Here is an 18,222-nt window from a genome sequence, read left to right as displayed (position 1 = left end):
AACGCAGACGTAGGTTCTACTAATTTCCTCTCCTCTGGCACGCATGTCTCCGGAGGAATATATTCCGCCACCACTATCTCGTCCCGCTCTGAGGTCTATCAATATCCGCGAAAACGAGGGCCGTCCCTTTAGATGCGTCCTGTTCTCTTCCGCCCCGGTGGATGCCTTCCGGCGAGAGGAAAAGAAGCGCTTAGGTAGGCGCTCGTTGTTGCCGGATTCCTTCTTTCTTTCGAGCGCTCGCACGGTAGCACTAGCACCAACCGAGCAATTATTCAGGGGCGTCCCTTTTCTTCTTCTTCTTTAAATGGTTGGCCGGTTCCATTTCGTTGCCGCGAACTGAAGGAGCTAGCATGTATCCCGCGCGAGGGGCACACGCGAGCCAACTGCAACAGCACCGTGCGAGATAGGGAGGGGAGGGAGATGGGTTGCTATCCCCTGCGCGTGATCGTCTCCAAAGCGCTTGGGAAATGCAACGGTATGATACGTCCCCTTGTTCTCTGTTCTTCTGTTTTTTTCTTTCTTTCTGATTATTGATGGGTAGTCCTAGTCCTAGCTGCTGAGAGCTCAGCTAACACTTGGTTCACGGACGTCTTTCTTCTTTCGGACCATTCTCGAGCTGCTTTGGCCTTCTGCCTTCTTCTTTTCGGCAGAATGTCGTTACGCATCAGCGTTTATTGAAAAAGCTATAGAGTCGATTACAAGAGGTACTAGTTTGAAAGGCTCGCTAGAGCTAGAGACCTTTGTATTTCTCAGGATAAGGCTTCAGTCGCTACAATTCAGTTCTGCTGTTAGTTTGTCGCTACAATTCAGTTGTGCCATTAGTTTTTCTTTTTCTGTTTTCTTTGCGCGAGTAATGTCAGAATTTATAGTTTTTGCACCATAGCTAGCATCGGAATATGTTCAGCTGATAGCTGAGTTTTGCTGGTATAGTATTCCTTATTGTTCAACTCATGTCACATGATCATGTATTGTGTATGGCCTCGGAAGTCAGAGCTCCAACGTTTGTCACACAAAGCAGCTAACTGATGTTTGTGAGCTCCGGCAACATATACGCAGGGCGCGAGCGATGGATGGAGGACCAGAGGATGGACTACGCCATGGCCTACCCTCCCGGCCCACACCCAGAGTACATGCGGCCCGTGGCGCGCACCGTCACCTTCAGCGGCACCAACTCCGTGCACATGATCCCGCCAAACCCCCCGCCACCGCAGCAGCAGCAACACCCAGAGCCCCAGCCCCAAGCGCCACCGCCCCAACAGCAAGCACCGCCGCCCCAGCACGAGCCCCAGCCGCAACCCGAGCAGCCCGCGCCCGCGCCGGAGCAAGGCGCGCCGCCGCCCGAGCAGCAGCCGAGGCAGCCCAAGCGAGGCAAGAAGAAGCCGCCCCGCCGCGTCCGGTTCGGCCCCGAGCCACCGCCACCGCAGCAGCAGCAACAACAACAACAGCAAGAACACCAGGAGCAACAGCAGCAGCAGCAACAACAACAGCAGCCGGAGCACGCGCAGAACGGCAACCCGTGCAGCGGCGCGCCGGCGGGACACCAGGTCCAGCAGGGCCACGGGCCGCCGGGGTACCTGAGGTACACGCCGTCGCCGCTGCCGAGGTGGGAGGCCACGCCGAGGCGGCACGAGTACTTCTCCGGGGAGTACCGGTACAGCTACCCGACGCCGGTGCGCGAGGGCATCTACCGCATGGCCACCGACGCCAACCGGCTCACCACCATCTTCAGCGAGGAGAACCCCAACGCCTGCGCCATCGTCTGACTCTGACTCTGACCCTGAGTGCTTGAGTGGGCCGGCCAGCGAGGAACGAGGTTCTTGCGTCGCGCCGTACTTCCATTAGCTCTTTGCACTGCCTAGTTGGACGGAGGAGAATCCGGTTCCCTTCTCGTAGGGGGAATAGTTGGGTGGTATGACACGATGAGATGAACATTCGGGTTGTTTGGATTCGGCTCGTACGATAATACTTTCCTGATGCTCTTTTCGCGTGCTCTGTTGCAAAGCTATAAGAAGAGATTAGTCAATGATTGTTGGCCACCAAAGACAGATTAATAAGCATAACAATGTGGCTAAGACGTGTATGCGATGGGAATGCATTGAAACAGCGACCGTCTCCTTTCCCTGTCATTCGGTCAAGAATTTACGTGATCAGATCATTGCGGAAAATAGATAGAGAAAATATTTTTTTTTGGCATGGCAATACATGTCTCATTCGTATCATAAAGTTTAAATTACAAGTCAAATAAAGACTGATATGACAAAATTAAGTCAAGTAAAGACTGATATGACAAAATTAAAAAGGTAGTAGAAGATCGTTGAGCTTAACGCTAACGTCCGTCACCTGCCTTCGTCACCACGGCATCAATTAAAAAAAAATGACGGATCACCTCCTTACCCGAGCTCGACGTGGCTCCATAGTTGATATGCAGCTTTACGGGCCTCAAGGTGGCTCATCAAAGATGAAACCATTACCGTTGAATGAAACAGACCGGCACAACACCACGGACACGCCATCGAACTTTAGATCTGGCACCCCATTGACACCGAAGGACGAAACCATACCTGCCATCCATCAACCACGAACCAAGCACACATTCCGTCTTTCAGATGTCGTCGATGCAGATAACCATCTGCATCCGCTCCTCAACTACCTCCCAAGCTCCGCGCCGACACTGGAGCACACGCCCTCGCAATGGCGGAGCCCGAGGACACAAGTCCACCATAAGGATATTGTTGCAGCCACAATATCCCCGCTCCGGTTCTCAAATCCATCACCGACCACAGAAACGATCGCCTCATCGGGAAAGAATCTGAATCTTCTTTATTCAACATCATTGTGGTCGCCTTCCAAGCCAAGACATCAGACGATCCAAAAACCTAAGCTGCTAGGGCCATAAAACCTGAAACAAAACGACCCGCACACACGATATCCGACGATCTCCCTCACGACCTATGACCAAGAGGTCGCCGGCGAAGGAGAGCCGCTGGAAAACAACGTCGGAAGGTTGGCTCTTTATGTCGGCTAGGGTTTTTAGTCGCTAGCCAAATCCGCCGCGTATTCTGGTCCTTGGTTGTTAGTAACACGTACTTGTTACCGAGGTTCATTGAACATTGTCTATGTCCTAAGACATGACTATCAACGCTACTTTCACGTATTAAATCGTCATATTACGGATCGATGAGAAGCCTGCTAAGATTATTAGGTGCATCTCCTGTTCTCCATCATGCTACACGACCAGTCTAAACAACCCTGCCATAGATTACACATATTTTTTAGAAAATGTTTATTTTAAGTTGGATGAAAACAAGCAAGCATAAGCCGTCTTTATCGTGCAACACATGTCATATGGACCCACCGACCGTTCCCCACATCTCCCAACAATCTTATCTCTTTCGCGTCTACTCCTTCTTCTCCAAATCCCCGTCCGCTCTATCTTCACTGAATCCCAATCCGTCTGCCTTGTCTCTCGCTCCGTCATGCCGCTCTCTTCTCCACAACACCACTCCCACACGCACTGCTTTTCCCATGGCTAGGTGTTGCAAAGGCATGGCCGGCACGAACAACCATGAGGCCTTCCTTTCTCTGCAACCAGGGACAAGCCATGATCACACATCAAGCAAACCTGACGACGCTGCTCAACGCTGCCACCGACGAGGCTCGCTACTCCAACTCTGAGCCGGACGCCGTAGGCGTTACTACATGGCGGCCACTCGTGTTGCGTGCTCCGCATAGGTCCAAATCCCATGGCCACCGTGGCTGTTGTGAACGCTGCCGGTGCTGATGTAAGCCAGCGGTCTGTCGCTGCCGTGCTACGATGCAGCTTCCCTTCGCCGCCGTGCTGCGTCCTAACAACCCGCCGCTCTCGTGCTGTAATGGAACGCCGACGCATCGGTGATGGCGCTGCAATGAAGTTTCGTCGACGGTGGCGGTGATGCAATGGAGCGCCGGTGGTGATGCAATGGAGCTTCGCAGCGCCATGCGGGGTTGCAATGGAGCGTCGGTGTGCTGCGGGCATCAATAGTGCTGCAATGGAGCTTCGCCAGTGCATCGCCGGGGTCATGAGGATGCAGAGGAACTTCGGCACCGCAATGGAGCTTCACTGATGCCGGCGATGATGCGTTCGAGCTTCGTCTCGCCATCGGGGTTTGCATCGGAGCTCACCATGGGGTTGCTGTTAGGGGCTGCGCTCGATGTGGCCACCCGGATAGCACCCGATGGCTCTGGTGATGCGTGAGATCAGACGTCCACCGCGCCAGATCGAACGGTTGGCTGGGCGGATGATTTCCAGGAGAAATCATCCACCTGATCCATAGCAGCGGTCTTTTTGGAAAACATTTATTTTAAGTCGGATGAAAACATGCAAGCGTAAGCCGCCTTCCACGTGCAACTAGTGTCATATTGACCCACCGACCGCTCCCCACATCTCCTCACAATCTTATCTCTTTCGCGTCTACTCCTTCTTCTCCAAATCCACGTCCGCTCTATCTTCACTGTATCCCAATCAGGCTACCTTGTCTCTCGCTCCATCATACCGCTCTCTTCTCCACAACGTCACTTCCACGCGCGTTGCTTTGCCCATGGTTAGGTGTTGCAAAGGCATGGCCGGCGGACAACCATGAGGCCTTCCTTTCTCTGCCACCAGGGACAAGCAATGGCCGCACATGAAGCAAACCTGACGACGCTGTTGAACGCCACCACCGACGAGGCTCGCTACTCCAACGCCGAGCCGGATGTCGCATGCGCTACTGCATGGCGTCCGCTGGTGTTGCGTGCTCTACATGGGTCAAAATCCCATGGCCACCATGGCTGCCGCGAACGCCGCCGGTGCTGATGTAAGCCAGCGGCCCGTCGCTGCGACGCAACTTCTCGTTGCTGTCGACCTGGGATGCAGCTTCCCTTCACCGCCATGGTGCGTCGTAGCACCCCATCGCTCTCGTCCTACAATGGAACACCGACGCATCGGCGATGGCGCTACAACGAACTTTCCTCGGCGATGGTGGTGATGCAATAGAGTGCCGATGGTGATGCAATGGAGCTTCGCCACGCCGTACGGGGCTACAATGAAGCATTGCTTGGGGCTGCAATGGAGTGCCGGTGGGCTGCGAGCGTCAATAGTGCTGCAACGGAGCTTCACCGGCGCATTGCCGGGGTCATGAGGATGCAGAGGAACTCCGGTGCTGCAATGGAGCTTCAACGGTGCCGGCGGTGATGCATTGCAACTTTGTCTCACCGTCGGGGGTTTCAATGGAGCTCACCGTGGGGTTGTTGTTAGGGGCTGTACTCGATATTGCCACCCGGATAGCACCCGACAACGCCGGTGGTGCGTCAGATCAGACGTCAACTGCGCCAGATCGAACGGTTGGCTGGGCGGAAGATCTCCAGGAGAAATCATCCGCCTGGTCCGTAGCAGTCGTCTTTCTGGAAAACATTTATTTAAGTCTGATGAAAACAGGCAAGCATAAGCCGCCTTCCTCGCACAACACGTGTCATATGGACCCACCGATCGCTCCTCACATCTCCTCACAATCTTATCTCTTTTACGTCTACTCCTTCTTCTCCAAATCCCTGTCCGATCTATCTTCACTCGATCCCAATCCGTCTGCCTTGTCTCTCGCTCCGTCATGCCACTCTATTCTCCACGACATCACTTCCACACACGTTGCTTTGCCCATGGCTAGGTGTTGCAAAGGCATGGCCGATGGACAACCATGAGGCCTTCCTTTCTCTGCCACCGGGGACGAGCCATGGTCGCACATCAAGCAAACCAGACAACGCTATTGAAGGCCGCCATCGACGAGGCTCGCTACTCCAACATCGAGCCAGATGCCACAGGCGCTACTGCATGACGACCGGTGTTGCGTGCTCCGCATGGGTCCAAATCCCATGGCAATCTTGGCTGATGTACGCCAGCGGTCGGTCGTTGCGATGCAGCTTCCCGTCGTTGCCGTGCTGTGATGCAGCTTCCCTTCGTCGTTGTGCTGTGTCGTAGCACCCCGTCGCTCTCGTGCTACAATGGAACACCGACGCGTCAGCAATGGCGCTGTAATGAAGTTTCGTCGGCGGTGGCAGTGATGCAATGCAGCGCCGATGGTGATGCAATGGAGCTTCATCGCGCCGTGCAGGGATGCAATGAACTATTTCTCGAGGCTGCAATGGAGCGCCGGTGGGTTGCGAGCGTCAATAGTGCTGTAATGGAGCTTCGTCGGCACATCGTCGGGGTCATGAGGATGCAGAGGAGCTCCATTGCTTCAATGGAGCTTCACCGGTGATGGTGTTCTGCACTAGGGGGTACTCACCATTTCATCTCTTGTCTACTGTGTTGTACTGAGCACTCCCATGATGGTTCACTCATGGGTTAGTTTGTACAACACATGATGCATACAAGGAAGACACAAGACTTGGTGCACAAGACAAGGACTCCTCAAAACCCTAGGCCTACGTTGCATTATATAAACCGAGGTGAGACTAGTCAATAGTCTCTCTCGAATCTCATATTCATTACAACAATCTCGTGGTAGATACGTGTACGATGTACTATCCCCATATCAATACAATGATAAGCAGGACGTAGGGTATTATCTCCTTGAGAGAGCCCGAACCTGGGTAAAATCCTATGTCCATGTTACCATCGCTCCAAGACGCCTAGCTTAGGACCCCTGCTACGAGATATGCTGGATTCAGAACCGACATTGGTGCTTTCATTGAAAGCCTGCTGACAGTCACCATGGTGCGATGGGAATTCAGATCGTCTTCCGCGCGACCTACGCATGGGAACCGAGCTTTGTTGTCGATGTCGGCATCTTCGTCGCCGGCTCGACTGGTCACCTCGGATGGATCGAGGACCGTGCTCCGTGTCGGATCATCAAGACCAGATGGAAAATTTCATCGTCATCATCTCTGATCTCTATCAAGATCACACGGAATCATCCATGGAGCTCGGGGGCTCGATGTTAACATTGTCCTCGGGCAACTGTGCAGTTTTTTTTTACAGCGGCTCATGTTCGTCGTCTCCGCTTACTCGTGCGTCGCTTTGAAGATTTCCGTCAGAACATAAAATTATTATTATGCACAGAATATTTTTATTGATTTTGTACGACATTATTTTTGCAAAGATGTTCTATCAATATTCGTGTATGACGTTGGTCTGGCCAACCTCTTGTGTATTTCCGACGTGTGTTGACATTGACCTCGTGTCAGATAATCGACCTCGACCACATGAAGCCGTTACATCGGCGAGCCGATGTTGTCATCCCGCCTCTACCGACTTCGGCCCTCAGGCTATATGTTTTATCATTATTTACTTCACTTAAGTTAATTAAGTAGAGAATTTTCATTTTATTATCATTTGTTATTACTCTTGGCTTGCACTGCATTGTGTGCACATGTAATTGACTTCGACTGCATCATGCGACCACCTCAGCGTGCCGACATCGTCATCCCGCCTCCATCAACCAAATTGCGTCGTCGACATGATCGACTGACGTGGGGGATTCACCGTCACGCTGCCGAACTACTCTGTCTCCTCGGCTGGACTGGAGGCTTCGCCTCGCCCCAACAACCGTGTTGCCTTGCCACTTCTCGACTCGAGCTCTTCGCTCGATTATCTTAGGCTTGGTGGTTGGGACCTCGGCTAGGCCGAGGACTATGTATCCGTCCCGCCACAACACCGGACCGCACCGATGACATTAACCAACAAAGTTGTTTTCATACTAACTCTTTTTGATATTTAATTTTTGTTCGGTTCGACCAAACATTATATTTTTTGTTAAAGAAAAAAACCCTTTGTTAAAAACAATTTCCTTTCCCCAAAGTTAACTGGGGCTCTTAAATTTATATGAGGTGTTTTACAATAAATGTGTTTTCTTCTTGGTGGTTGAAAAATCTTTTTATACTACTCCTTTTTCCGACACTACTGTGTGGTCAATAGCCCGATAACCTGGTTTCTTTCTTAAGTCGCTCGAGTTTAGTTCGCTAAACAGGCATTAGAGAAACACTCCGCCTTTGGGATATGGAGGTTGAAGCCAAAGGCTAACCCGATTCGAGTGCAGAGATCGGATTTATCATGTTAAAGCACGATTGAAGCACAAATTAAATTATAGACCAATTTGGGATTGGCACAATTTTCTTTTATCTGAACATAAAGTTTTTTGCATAGGTTTTTTGTTTTTTCCGAGCATAACTTTTGCAGCAAAATGGGAGATACATTTCACGCATCATAAATATTAAAGGGGGTCTGCGGTTAGCACCGAACCCACCAAACACCCAGGTACTCCATGCAGTCCTCAACAAAATGTTCTCGGTATTTCACATTTATATGCATTGATTTCGAGTTGTGTCTTTGGTCTATAGCTGGATTGCCCGACTCCTATGCTTACCCCTTATGTTTCCGCTTTGTTCGTCCAAGGGGTAAAGGGAGAACCACTCGATTGTTACTTCCGATTTAATTGGTTAAGTGCCTCAGTTGGAGAAAGCCAAAAGCTGACTATCACAACAAGCGTAAATCAGTCAGCGAACCGCAGGCGATGTTCAACCAAATATAGCCGATCAAGGTTATCCGAGTAAAACGAAGGGCCTTTCTTTCTTGAAAAGGCCAAGTTGTGGGAGGTTAGAGCTTGAATAATCAGAGGAGCCGACGTATACCGTGGGCTATTAAGTTACCCCCAAACATATGCTCCTATGACTAAGTGAAAGTTATAAAGCCCGAATATCTGATTGCCTTGTTTCCACTAACACAACCGCCTCCGGGCACTGAGACGTCGGCTAAGGGTTGTCTTGTTTGTACGAAAACACCTTGAGTAGCATCTACAAAGGGGTGGAAGCCCACGATAGGCCACTTTCAGATTATAAAGAGTCCCTGTAGAGTCAAAATAAACCATCGCGAGGGTTCCTTTGTGACACCTCATCATAGATACATCGGGATTCCCGGAGACCCCAACATATCTTCAGCGTTTGTATTTATTATACAAAAGATGCCTTCCATAGTGATCATTATAAAGCCACATATATGCATTAGTTTGACTTAAGATTTTAGCCAAGCTGGGTTGCCTGGTGTGACAGACAGATGCCGACGTTCCAGAAGATTCCCCTTTATTTCCGTTTTCGGCGTGTGGTTATTTTTATTTGTCGCATCATCATCGCATCATGCGCATCATCTGGCATCCCGTTGCCGTCTGTTTTCAAAAGTTGCATCCGTTGTTAGTTGTCGGTTCTTGTCGTTGTCCGTTCTGAGCCCGACCACACACGCTCACACCCGCGGCAATGTTTAAATCTTGTTTTCAAAAGTGTGTGTAAAACTTCCTATGTTGGGGTTGAGATTTGACGTGCGGTCTTATTTTTATATAGGTAGGCCGCCTATCAAATTTCGTCGTGATCGGAGTTCGTCTGGTACCCGAACGGTCGACCATAGCGGCACCGTATTCGGTCTACCGTCAGACGGTTGTCGGTGTTTTAAAAATCGTTGCCGCGTCGCCCGTTTTCCCTCTCGTCTCCGGATAACTACTCTTCACAGCCACTCGTCCGTCCCACGTTCGGAATTATTCGAATCCGACCGCGCGGTTGAAACCGGGGCGGAATTTCGCTAAACCTAGCCCCCCCATTTGCCTATAAATAGACCCCGTGCATTTTTTGGACAACCCTCTCTTCCCTCCTCGTTTCCCGTGTCTTCCCAAACTGTGACAGCCCGAGACCGACGTTCCAGAAGATTCCCCCTTCTTTTCCGTTTTCGTCGTGTGATTTGAAGTATTCGTTGCATCGTCATGTAGTTGCATCACGCATGGCATCATGTCATCGGTGTTTTGTCGGTGTTGCTTGTTGCTTCGTGTTGTTGGGTGTTAGTGTTTCCTGAGTGGCGTCGTTTGTTGGCGCGATGAGAGAGGGAGCGTGAGAGCCGCCGTTAAACCCCGTTGCACCGTCGACCTAAACCTTCTCCCCTCCTCTCCCCTCCTAAGTTGTTTTGTGGGTTTTCTAAAGATTTCTAACTTTAGCCCTCTTCCAAAATATCCGTCTTCTTTTAAAAAGTCCTTTTATTAAACGTAGGGGCAACCCTTGGGTTTTAATTTTACTCTCCGGTTGTTTCATTTTAAAAACCCTCCCATTTTATTTTCTCTTTTAAAAAGGCTTTTACTTATTCTTTGAATAAAGAGGTTTTAATTAATTCTTTCGAAAAGGGGTTATTTTTATCTTCCTGTTAAAAGAGCTTTATTTTAATTCTTGTTAAAAGGGTTGTGATTTTAATTCTTTAAAAAAAAGGGTTTTGATTTTTTTTTAAATTCTTTTAAGTAGGGTTTCATTTTAATTCGTAAAAGGGGTTTCATTTTGTTGTTTAAAAATGCCCAAGCTACTTTAGAGTTGGGGTATAATTTTCAAAAGGGGTAAAACATTTACTTTATTCTTTTCTTTGTGTTAAAAAGCCTTCCTTTGATTATGAGTTCTGTTTTAAAAAGTTAAAAAAAAACCTTTAGAGGAGGCCCAGCAGGCCGAAGGCCAAGCCAGGCCTCCAACCCTAGCGAGAGAGGGGGAGCCTCTCGTTCCTCTGCCTCCCCAGCGTCTTCTCCCTCCCGTCCCGAGCGACCTCCCCAGCGCCGCCTCTTCCCCAGCGCCACGGCCGCCGCCTCGCCTCTGTTCCCTGTGCCCCAGCGCCCCCTCCTGCCGCCGCCTTCTCCTCCCGCGTCGCGCCGCCGCCTCCGACAGCCCTGCGCGCCGCCCTCGCTCGCCGCCGACCTCGTCCGTCCCGCTGCAGCCGCCGACTTGCCGCCCCAGCGCCCTGGCCTCCCCTGCCCGAGCGCCGCGCCAGCAGCCCCGAGCCTCCCGCCGGTCGCCGTCAAGCCCCTCCTGCCGCCTCCTCCTCGACCCGAGCGCGCCGCCCCTGTGCCCGAGGCCCGCTGCTGCCGCCGCCCACCTCCAGGCCGCCGGTGCCCGCCGCCGCGCGCCGTCCGCCGCGCCCGCCTGCTCTGTCTCCCGTCGCCGCGCCGCCTCGCTAGCTCCGGCGCCGCTCGCCGCCTCGCCCGCGCCTTCCCGAGCTGCGCGTGCCACCCCCTCGGACCGCCTGCCCGCGCCGCCGCCATGCCCGTCGCCGCGCCGTCCTGTCCGAGCTCGCGTGACCGCCGTCTCCTGCGCCGGTTCCCCGCTGCCGTGCCGCCATGAAGACTCTGCTGCCTTTTGCTGGTGTTTGTGGTGGCCGCCGCCTGCTGTAGATGCTGCTGCCTGTGTGCTGCGCCGCTACTTCCTGCCGTGTGCAGTTGCTGGTTGCCGTTGCTGTTCCTGAGCGTCTTGCCGTTGCTGTGCCGCCGTTTGCCGCTGAGCCGCTGCCCTGCTTGCTGTCGATGCTGCCGACTGCAGCCCGTCGCTGTTGCTGTCCGCTGTTGTGTCGCTGCCATTTCTTGCTGTTGCTAGCATTGCTGTGCCGCCCTTTTGCTGCGTTTTGCGGTTGTTGATGTCGGTCGCTGCTGCTTGGAGTTGCCTGCGCCGCTGCCGAGTGCTCGCGAGCGGCTAGCTTAGCTGTTGCTGTCGCCCCGCGCTCATGTTGTTGTGTTGTCCTGTGTCGCTGGTGCTTTGCTATTGCTGTTGAGCTGCTGTAGCTGCCGGCCGAGGCATGGCGCTGCTGTAGCCGCTTGCGTGCGTGCTGCCTGAAGCTTTGCTAAGTTGTTGTGCGTTTTGCTGCTAGCTAGTCGTGCCATAGCTTGCTGCCGTCGCTGTCGTAGCTGCTGTAGGCGTGTCGCCGCTGTCGCTGGTTGCCGTCGCTGCGTGCATGATCACCGCCTTCGTGGGTCCTCCACAAGATCACCGCCTTCGTGGGTCCACGACGCCCCGACGACCCCCGGACATCCACGGATTCGTGAACGTCTACCGACGCCCAGAGTACGACTACCGTCGACGAGACCGTGTACCTCTACCTCAACTACCGGCGCGTGAACGACTACTTCCATGACGACCACGACGTCCGCTTCGACCGAACCCCTCCGATTCGCACGTGTCGAAGGTATACCGGTGGGACATGTCGTGTACCGTGTGCTAGTGATGTACGGATGTGTGTGTTGTACAAGTCGAATGCATGTATGCTCCGTTTTATATACCGTTTGTTTGCACCGTTTATTTGCCTTGCACGTCGTCTTCCTTTTTCGTCGAGCCCTCGACACATGGGAACCCGAGATACGGGGTCACCCCATCTTTATTTACCGTTCCCGCACGCGTTCGTATACGTTGGCACCGGTTTCTCCTCGAGTTATCGGGACCGGAACGTTGCCGTGGCATCGTTTCCGATTTGCCGCCATGGTTTCCTCTCGCTCGCCATGGCATCACCATGCTTATTTCCCTCCTTGTCGTGATGTTTGAACTCGCATGCATAATGCATCCATGGCATATTTATTTTGTGTTGCTTGTTCTTGTGCCGTAGCTCCGTTCAAAGTCCGACGCGCTGTCGACTAGGTTGACATGTAGGTTCATCGCTCACCCCTTGCCATGTTAACAACATTTAATATTGCCGTGATAATTAACGGGAGTTAATTAAATATTTAAACGTGGAGTTTCGTCGATATGCAACCCGTTGCATATCGAGCTTCATTTAATGTGTAGTGTGTGTGTGAGGTGTTCTGCCGTGCCATCCCGTGCATCGATGACCTGTTCATGCATCATATTAGGGTATGCATCATGTCTTGCTTTGTGGTGGTGAATACTTGTGTTGATGTTGTTTCCGGTTTCCTCCGTCTCGATAGAGTTCCGCAAGCGTGTCGGATTGTGAGGACCGTTCGACTACGTCGGTTCGCTGACTTCACCGAGTTGTTCTTCTTCCAAGCGGGATCTCAGGCAAGATGATCATTTCCCCAGATACCATTACTATCATTGCCATGCTAGTTATCTCGTTGCTACCGTTTATGTCTCGTTGCCTACCACCTGTTAAATATCAGCCTCTCAACTATGCCATGATTATCCTCAACCTGTTCGACCTAGCAAACCACTGATTGGCTATGTTACTGCTTGCTTAACCCTGTTGTTAGCGTTGCTAGTTGCAGGTGCAGTTGCTTCCATGCAAAGCATGGGTTCCTTGTTATATCACTATATTAATGCTATTTAATTTAATGCACCTATATACTTGGTAAAAGGTGGAAGGCTCGGCCTTTCTAGCCTGGTGTTTTGTTCCACCTTTGCCCCCTCAGTTTCGGCTACCGGTGTTATGTTCCATAAACGAGCGCTCCTAACACGTTCAGAGTTGTTATGGGGACCCCCTTGATAATTCGTTTTAGATTAAAGCTGGTCTGGCAGGGCCCAACTTTGGTACTACATTTGCCTAATAACTAATGAACTGCATAGGGAGTAATTAACCCGAGGAAATTTAATCAACCCCCGGGTCAGTGCTCCTCATGAGTGTTGGCCCCACCTGAGCGATGTTCGGCGCCCCTCTGGTCACCCGGAGGTTTAGCGATCCCGACGTCTAGCTCATCCGCCGTGTCCTGAGAACGAGGTACGCGACTCCTATCGGGATCGTCGACACGTCGGGCGGCCTTGCTGGATTAGTTTTACCTTTGACGAGATATCTTGTGCATCGGGATTCCGGTGATGCTTTGGGTAATCTCAGAGTTGAGGTTTTCCATTAGGGAATCCGACGAGATCGCGAGCTTCGTGATTGAGGATTTCTATGCGGCTTGTGGTAATTTGTGATGGACTAGTTGGAGCACCCCTGCAGGGTTAAATCTTTCGGAAAGCCGTGCCCGCGGTTATGTGGCAACGTGGAAACTTTGTTTAACACTGGTTCTAGATAACTTGAAGTTAACTTAATTAAAAACATGCCAACTGTGTGCGTAACCGTGACTGTCTCTTTCGTGAGTTCTTTCTCCGATCGAGGACACGGTGGGGTTATGTCTGACGTAGGTAGGTGTTCAGGATCATTCATTTGATCATCAGTAGAAACGTCCGTTATACGTAGATCTTCCCCCTCTTATTTCTGGTACTCGTAAGTTAGCCACCAAATATAAGCTTAGCTGCTGCTGCAACCTCACCACTTACCCATACCTTACCCATTAAGATTTGCTAGTCTTGATACCTTTGGAAATGAGATTGCTGAGTCCCCTGTGGCTCACAGATTACTACAACACCAGTTGCAGGTACAGGTAAAGGTTACGTGACGCGAGCGCGTTGATTGTTCATTTGGAGTTGCTTCTTCTTCTTCTTCTTCATCGATCTAGGATGGGTTCCAGGCCGGCAGCCTGGGATAGCAAGGATGGACGTCGTTCTTCTTTTGTCGTTTATTTTCGTCCGTAGACGGACCCTGCCCTTACTCTTGATGTTATGTAATGTACTGATGTGACTCTGATGTAGCTTGTGGCGAGTGTAAGCCAACTCTCTTTATATACCTATCCTTTTCAGTACATGTACTTGTAACGATATCCATTCTTGCGACACGACGAGATGCGCTTCTATCCCTGACGAGGCCCCGTGCCAGATTGAGGATAGGGTCGCATCTTGGGCGTGACAAGTTGGTATCAGAGCAAGGACCGACCTAGGAGCCCCCTTGATTGATCGAACTTGGCCGAGTCGAGTCTAGTGAAAAACTATTTGAGTCTTAGTTATATATCGGAGAGTAGGATTCTTTTTTCTCCTTTTCTATGCTCTGGTGAGGAATCTTGACGTAATAATTTACTCTACTCCTCTTCTCACTCAAAATTTTGTTAGGATCACGCGGATATTCTTGGGATCTATATGATGCCGATGTGACGGAGTTCTGTCTTGGTGCCTCCTGTCTGACTTGATCTTCTTCCGGGGAGTTGAGCTCCAGGGGATTCTTGAGCACATCGTTATCATTCAGATTTCTTAGTATCTCAGAACGAAGGATGCTCGTAATTGCTTCAATACTAGTAGTGGCGAGATAACCCTGATGTCCCCAGTACTGGTGTAGATTGTTCGGGAGTACTGCCATACTTTGTATCGTTGTGATCACGAGGGTCTGTTATAGATGAAGGTCCGAGATTCTGGTCGTGTGTTGACGGATGTGATACAAGTGACGGGTTAGTATAGGAGTTGTGTGATTATTACTCCTTGTATCCGTGTACCAGATTGCATGACCAGATATTTCGGGAATTCACAGGTGGGAATTCAAGTAGTTGCTTATAGGACAATCTTCCAACAAATGAATGATGTTAGGTTGGGGTTCGACATCTAGTGGATTCGTTTGTTCACGGTCGACTTACAGCAGTACACGTTGTGTCTTAAAGAGTCCTTGTAGCTTGCTACGACTCGGGGATGCTTCGTATGTCAGGTGCACTGCCTTGCACTTGATGACTACCGTAAATCGTGCCCGTGCGGTCCTGTCCACGAAAATATCGAACGGAAATCTTTCTCATGAGTTTGTGCTGGCTTGTTTCGTAAGCCTCATCCCTTTGTTTTGTTGAATATGGTAATTCGTGTTGCTTCGATGTCAAGTGGTGATTTCAGATCTTTCTTAATCTGTGTTCTCATATTTTTATGTGAGAGTGCTAATCCTTTTGATCAATCAGTTGTCTTATCAATTTTGTCAACCGGAGTTGCCATATCAATTCTTTTTCAACCGGTGTGTTTCTCTCCAAGTGGATTCAACCCTCTCCAATTTGCAAGATCTTTCTCTCGTTTATTCCGGAGTTCATCTCATCTAGACCAAGTGTCTTTGTTTTTCCCCGCCCTCCCACCCTTTTTTCTTCGGGGATTGGTTTTCATCCAAGTGCATTCATTTCTTTGTGCTTCCGCTATGTTCTTTTTCTCTCTTATCCGGTGATTCGTTGTGAAGATTCTCAGGAGCTTCATGTTCATCTTTATTCATTCTTGTCTTCTTTACCGGTGAATTTACATCATATCCTTTCATCCTTGTAATTCTTTCCTATGTTGGAAATTTTTATCAGCCTATCTTCTTGTTGTCGTTTCTCTCTGTTCTATTCGGAGTGTTGAAGTTATCTTAGTAGTTCTTGTTTCCAATATTTTCAATTATTTCGAGGTGATAACCTTATCTAGTCCTCTTCATACCGGTGCAATATCAATCTTTCCTGCAACCTTCCCTAACGGTGGATTTCTTTGGGTGGGCCCATAACCCACAGGTTTCCCAGGATCTGTTATAGCTCTTGTAATCTCCCGGAGATCATTAATTCTTTTCAACTATGACTCAAGTATGATTTTCATCAGTCATATTCATTCTTCAAGATCAATTGGAGTTAATTCTCATATTTGGCTCAACCTTGCATTCTTCATTATTCTGGATGTCTCAGTGTTCTTGGTGGTGTTCTTCTCATCATTCTCTTCTTTCAAGACCGAAGGAGTGTTTCTCTCGAATCTTGGTTCATTCTCTTGGATATTCTTCATTTCAGCTTGGGGTTCGTCATCTTATTTGTTCCAATCATGAGTATCCCTTTCTTGCTATCCAGTGCATTTCTGAGTTGTTTTTATTTCTCGTTCCTCCGAAGGCCGTCATTTCAGAAGACTTTTTCGTTCTCAGCTTTCAGCTTTCTTCCTCAAATCTTCTCAATTGTTGTCTCTTCATTCGTCTCTCAATTATTTTGGTGTCTTGGTTAAATTTCTCTCTCAGGTGGATCATGATCTCTTCATTCTCATGTGTATCCAGGCCTTCTTGGTATTCCCATTCAATTGGAATTCTTACCCGTGCTCCTTTCATTTATGCTTCAAGTGGTGCTTATCTCTCTGCCTCTTCTAGATTCATTTTTAGAGAAATAAGTTGTATGCTAGATCCGTGGCTTGTCATCAATTGTACTTGATGAAGGATGAGCATAACATAATTCTTATTCTTGTTCTTCCTTCTTCAAGAGATTTCAATTCTTCTTCCGGAGTGGCTCATGATATCAATTCGTTTCTCAAGTGCCTATATTTCTTTTCCGGAGTCCCAAGTTCTTTTTAGTATCTCCGTGAGGCTTCATCTAAATCTTGGCAAGGCCATAATCTTATTATTTTCTACCTTCATATCTCTGCATCGTTCATTGGTATACGGAGGTCCTTCTTCGTGGTTCATCAAGGATATGATTATTCTCTTGTGTTCTTCAAGATTCTGTTGGAATACCTCAAGTATTCTTTCTCTTTCATTTTCGGTGCATTTGTTATTCCGTTATCCTTGGAGGTGGTATTATAGCCTTCTTGTTAGTGTAGGAGCCTCGAAGAGTTTTCCTTTCAAGAATGAGATAATTAAACCCATCAATTCCTTGATCTTGAGATATCTGCAACCCATGATTCCTTCATTGAGCTATCTTGGTTTGGATTTCACCTAAAGCTTTTCCTTTGGATTGTTGCTATCATGGTGTTTGTCATTAATCCAAGTTCTCAATGCATCTTCTTGGTGTAAGATTTGTTCATATCTATCCTTGTTTCTTTTAGTGGTTGGTTGTCACCTCATATTTGTTGAGATGATTTCCATAAGCCCACTACTATCTTCTTCTCGTTGTTGGTTTTCCAACTACTAAGTCAATTCTATGACCAGAGGCTCTTCAATTCTATTGTGATGATAGTTGGCATTCTTTTCTTCATTCTCTTCTTCTGCTTGAGCTAGTTCATATTCTCTTGTTCTGGAGGCATTGTGTTGTTGCTCTTATGGGTCTATTTTGTTGTTCTATCAAGATCATGGTGCCCCTTGCTCTATTGTAGTACTTGTTTGTTGTGATTATTGTCTAATTCTCCTACCTTTTCGAATATTTTTGTCCCTTTTTCCTATCGAAGTGCTGCCGAAATTTTCCGTGAATTCTGGCTTCTTTCTCATGTCATTCCTCAACTCCTTGCAACCTTCAAGGGTCGTGGGTTTCACTCGTTTGTCAAATAAGCGACTAAATTTTTACCTCTTGTTCTTTCTCATCCTCTTCCCCCTTTCATTCTTGGATCTCGGGGCGAGATCTTCTTGTAGTGTGGGAGAGTTGTGACAGCCCGAGACCGACGTTCCAGAAGATTCCCCCTTATTTTCCGTTTTCGTCGTGTGATTTGAAGTATTCGTTGCATCGTCATGTAGTTGCATCACACATGGCATCATGTCATCGGTGTTTTGTCGGTGTTGCTTGTTGCTTCGTGTTGTTGGGTGTTAGTGTTTCGTGAGTGGCGTCGTTTGTTGGCGCGATGAGAGAGGGAGCGTGAGAGCCGCCGTTAAACCCCGTTGCACCGTCGACCTAAACCTTCTCCCCTCCTCTCCTCTCCTAAGTTGTTTTGTGGGTTTTCTAAAGATTTCTAACTTTACCCCTCTTCCAAAATATCCGTCTTCTTTTAAAAAGTCCTTTA

At 49.4% G+C, this 18,222-nt stretch overlaps 1 protein-coding gene across 1 annotated transcript; it reads left to right on the top strand.

Moving 5' to 3' along the window:
* Nucleotides 1–412: 412 nt before the first annotated feature.
* LOC123401808 (early nodulin-75-like) lies at nt 413–1,983 on the top strand. The gene is made up of 2 exons (XM_045095658.1): nt 413–475; nt 1,057–1,983. The coding sequence occupies exons 1-2, from the start codon at nt 421–423 to the stop codon at nt 1,761–1,763; spliced, it is 762 nt and encodes a 253-aa protein (XP_044951593.1). The 5' UTR covers nt 413–420; the 3' UTR covers nt 1,764–1,983.
* Nucleotides 1,984–18,222: the final 16,239 nt, after the last annotated feature.

This window comes from Hordeum vulgare, chromosome 6H (genome assembly GCF_904849725.1).
Source record: "Hordeum vulgare subsp. vulgare chromosome 6H, MorexV3_pseudomolecules_assembly, whole genome shotgun sequence".
Classification (NCBI taxonomy): domain Eukaryota; kingdom Viridiplantae; phylum Streptophyta; class Magnoliopsida; order Poales; family Poaceae; genus Hordeum; species Hordeum vulgare.
Note: the sequence above shows the minus strand (reverse complement) of the source record. Positions and strands in the feature narration are given on the sequence as shown.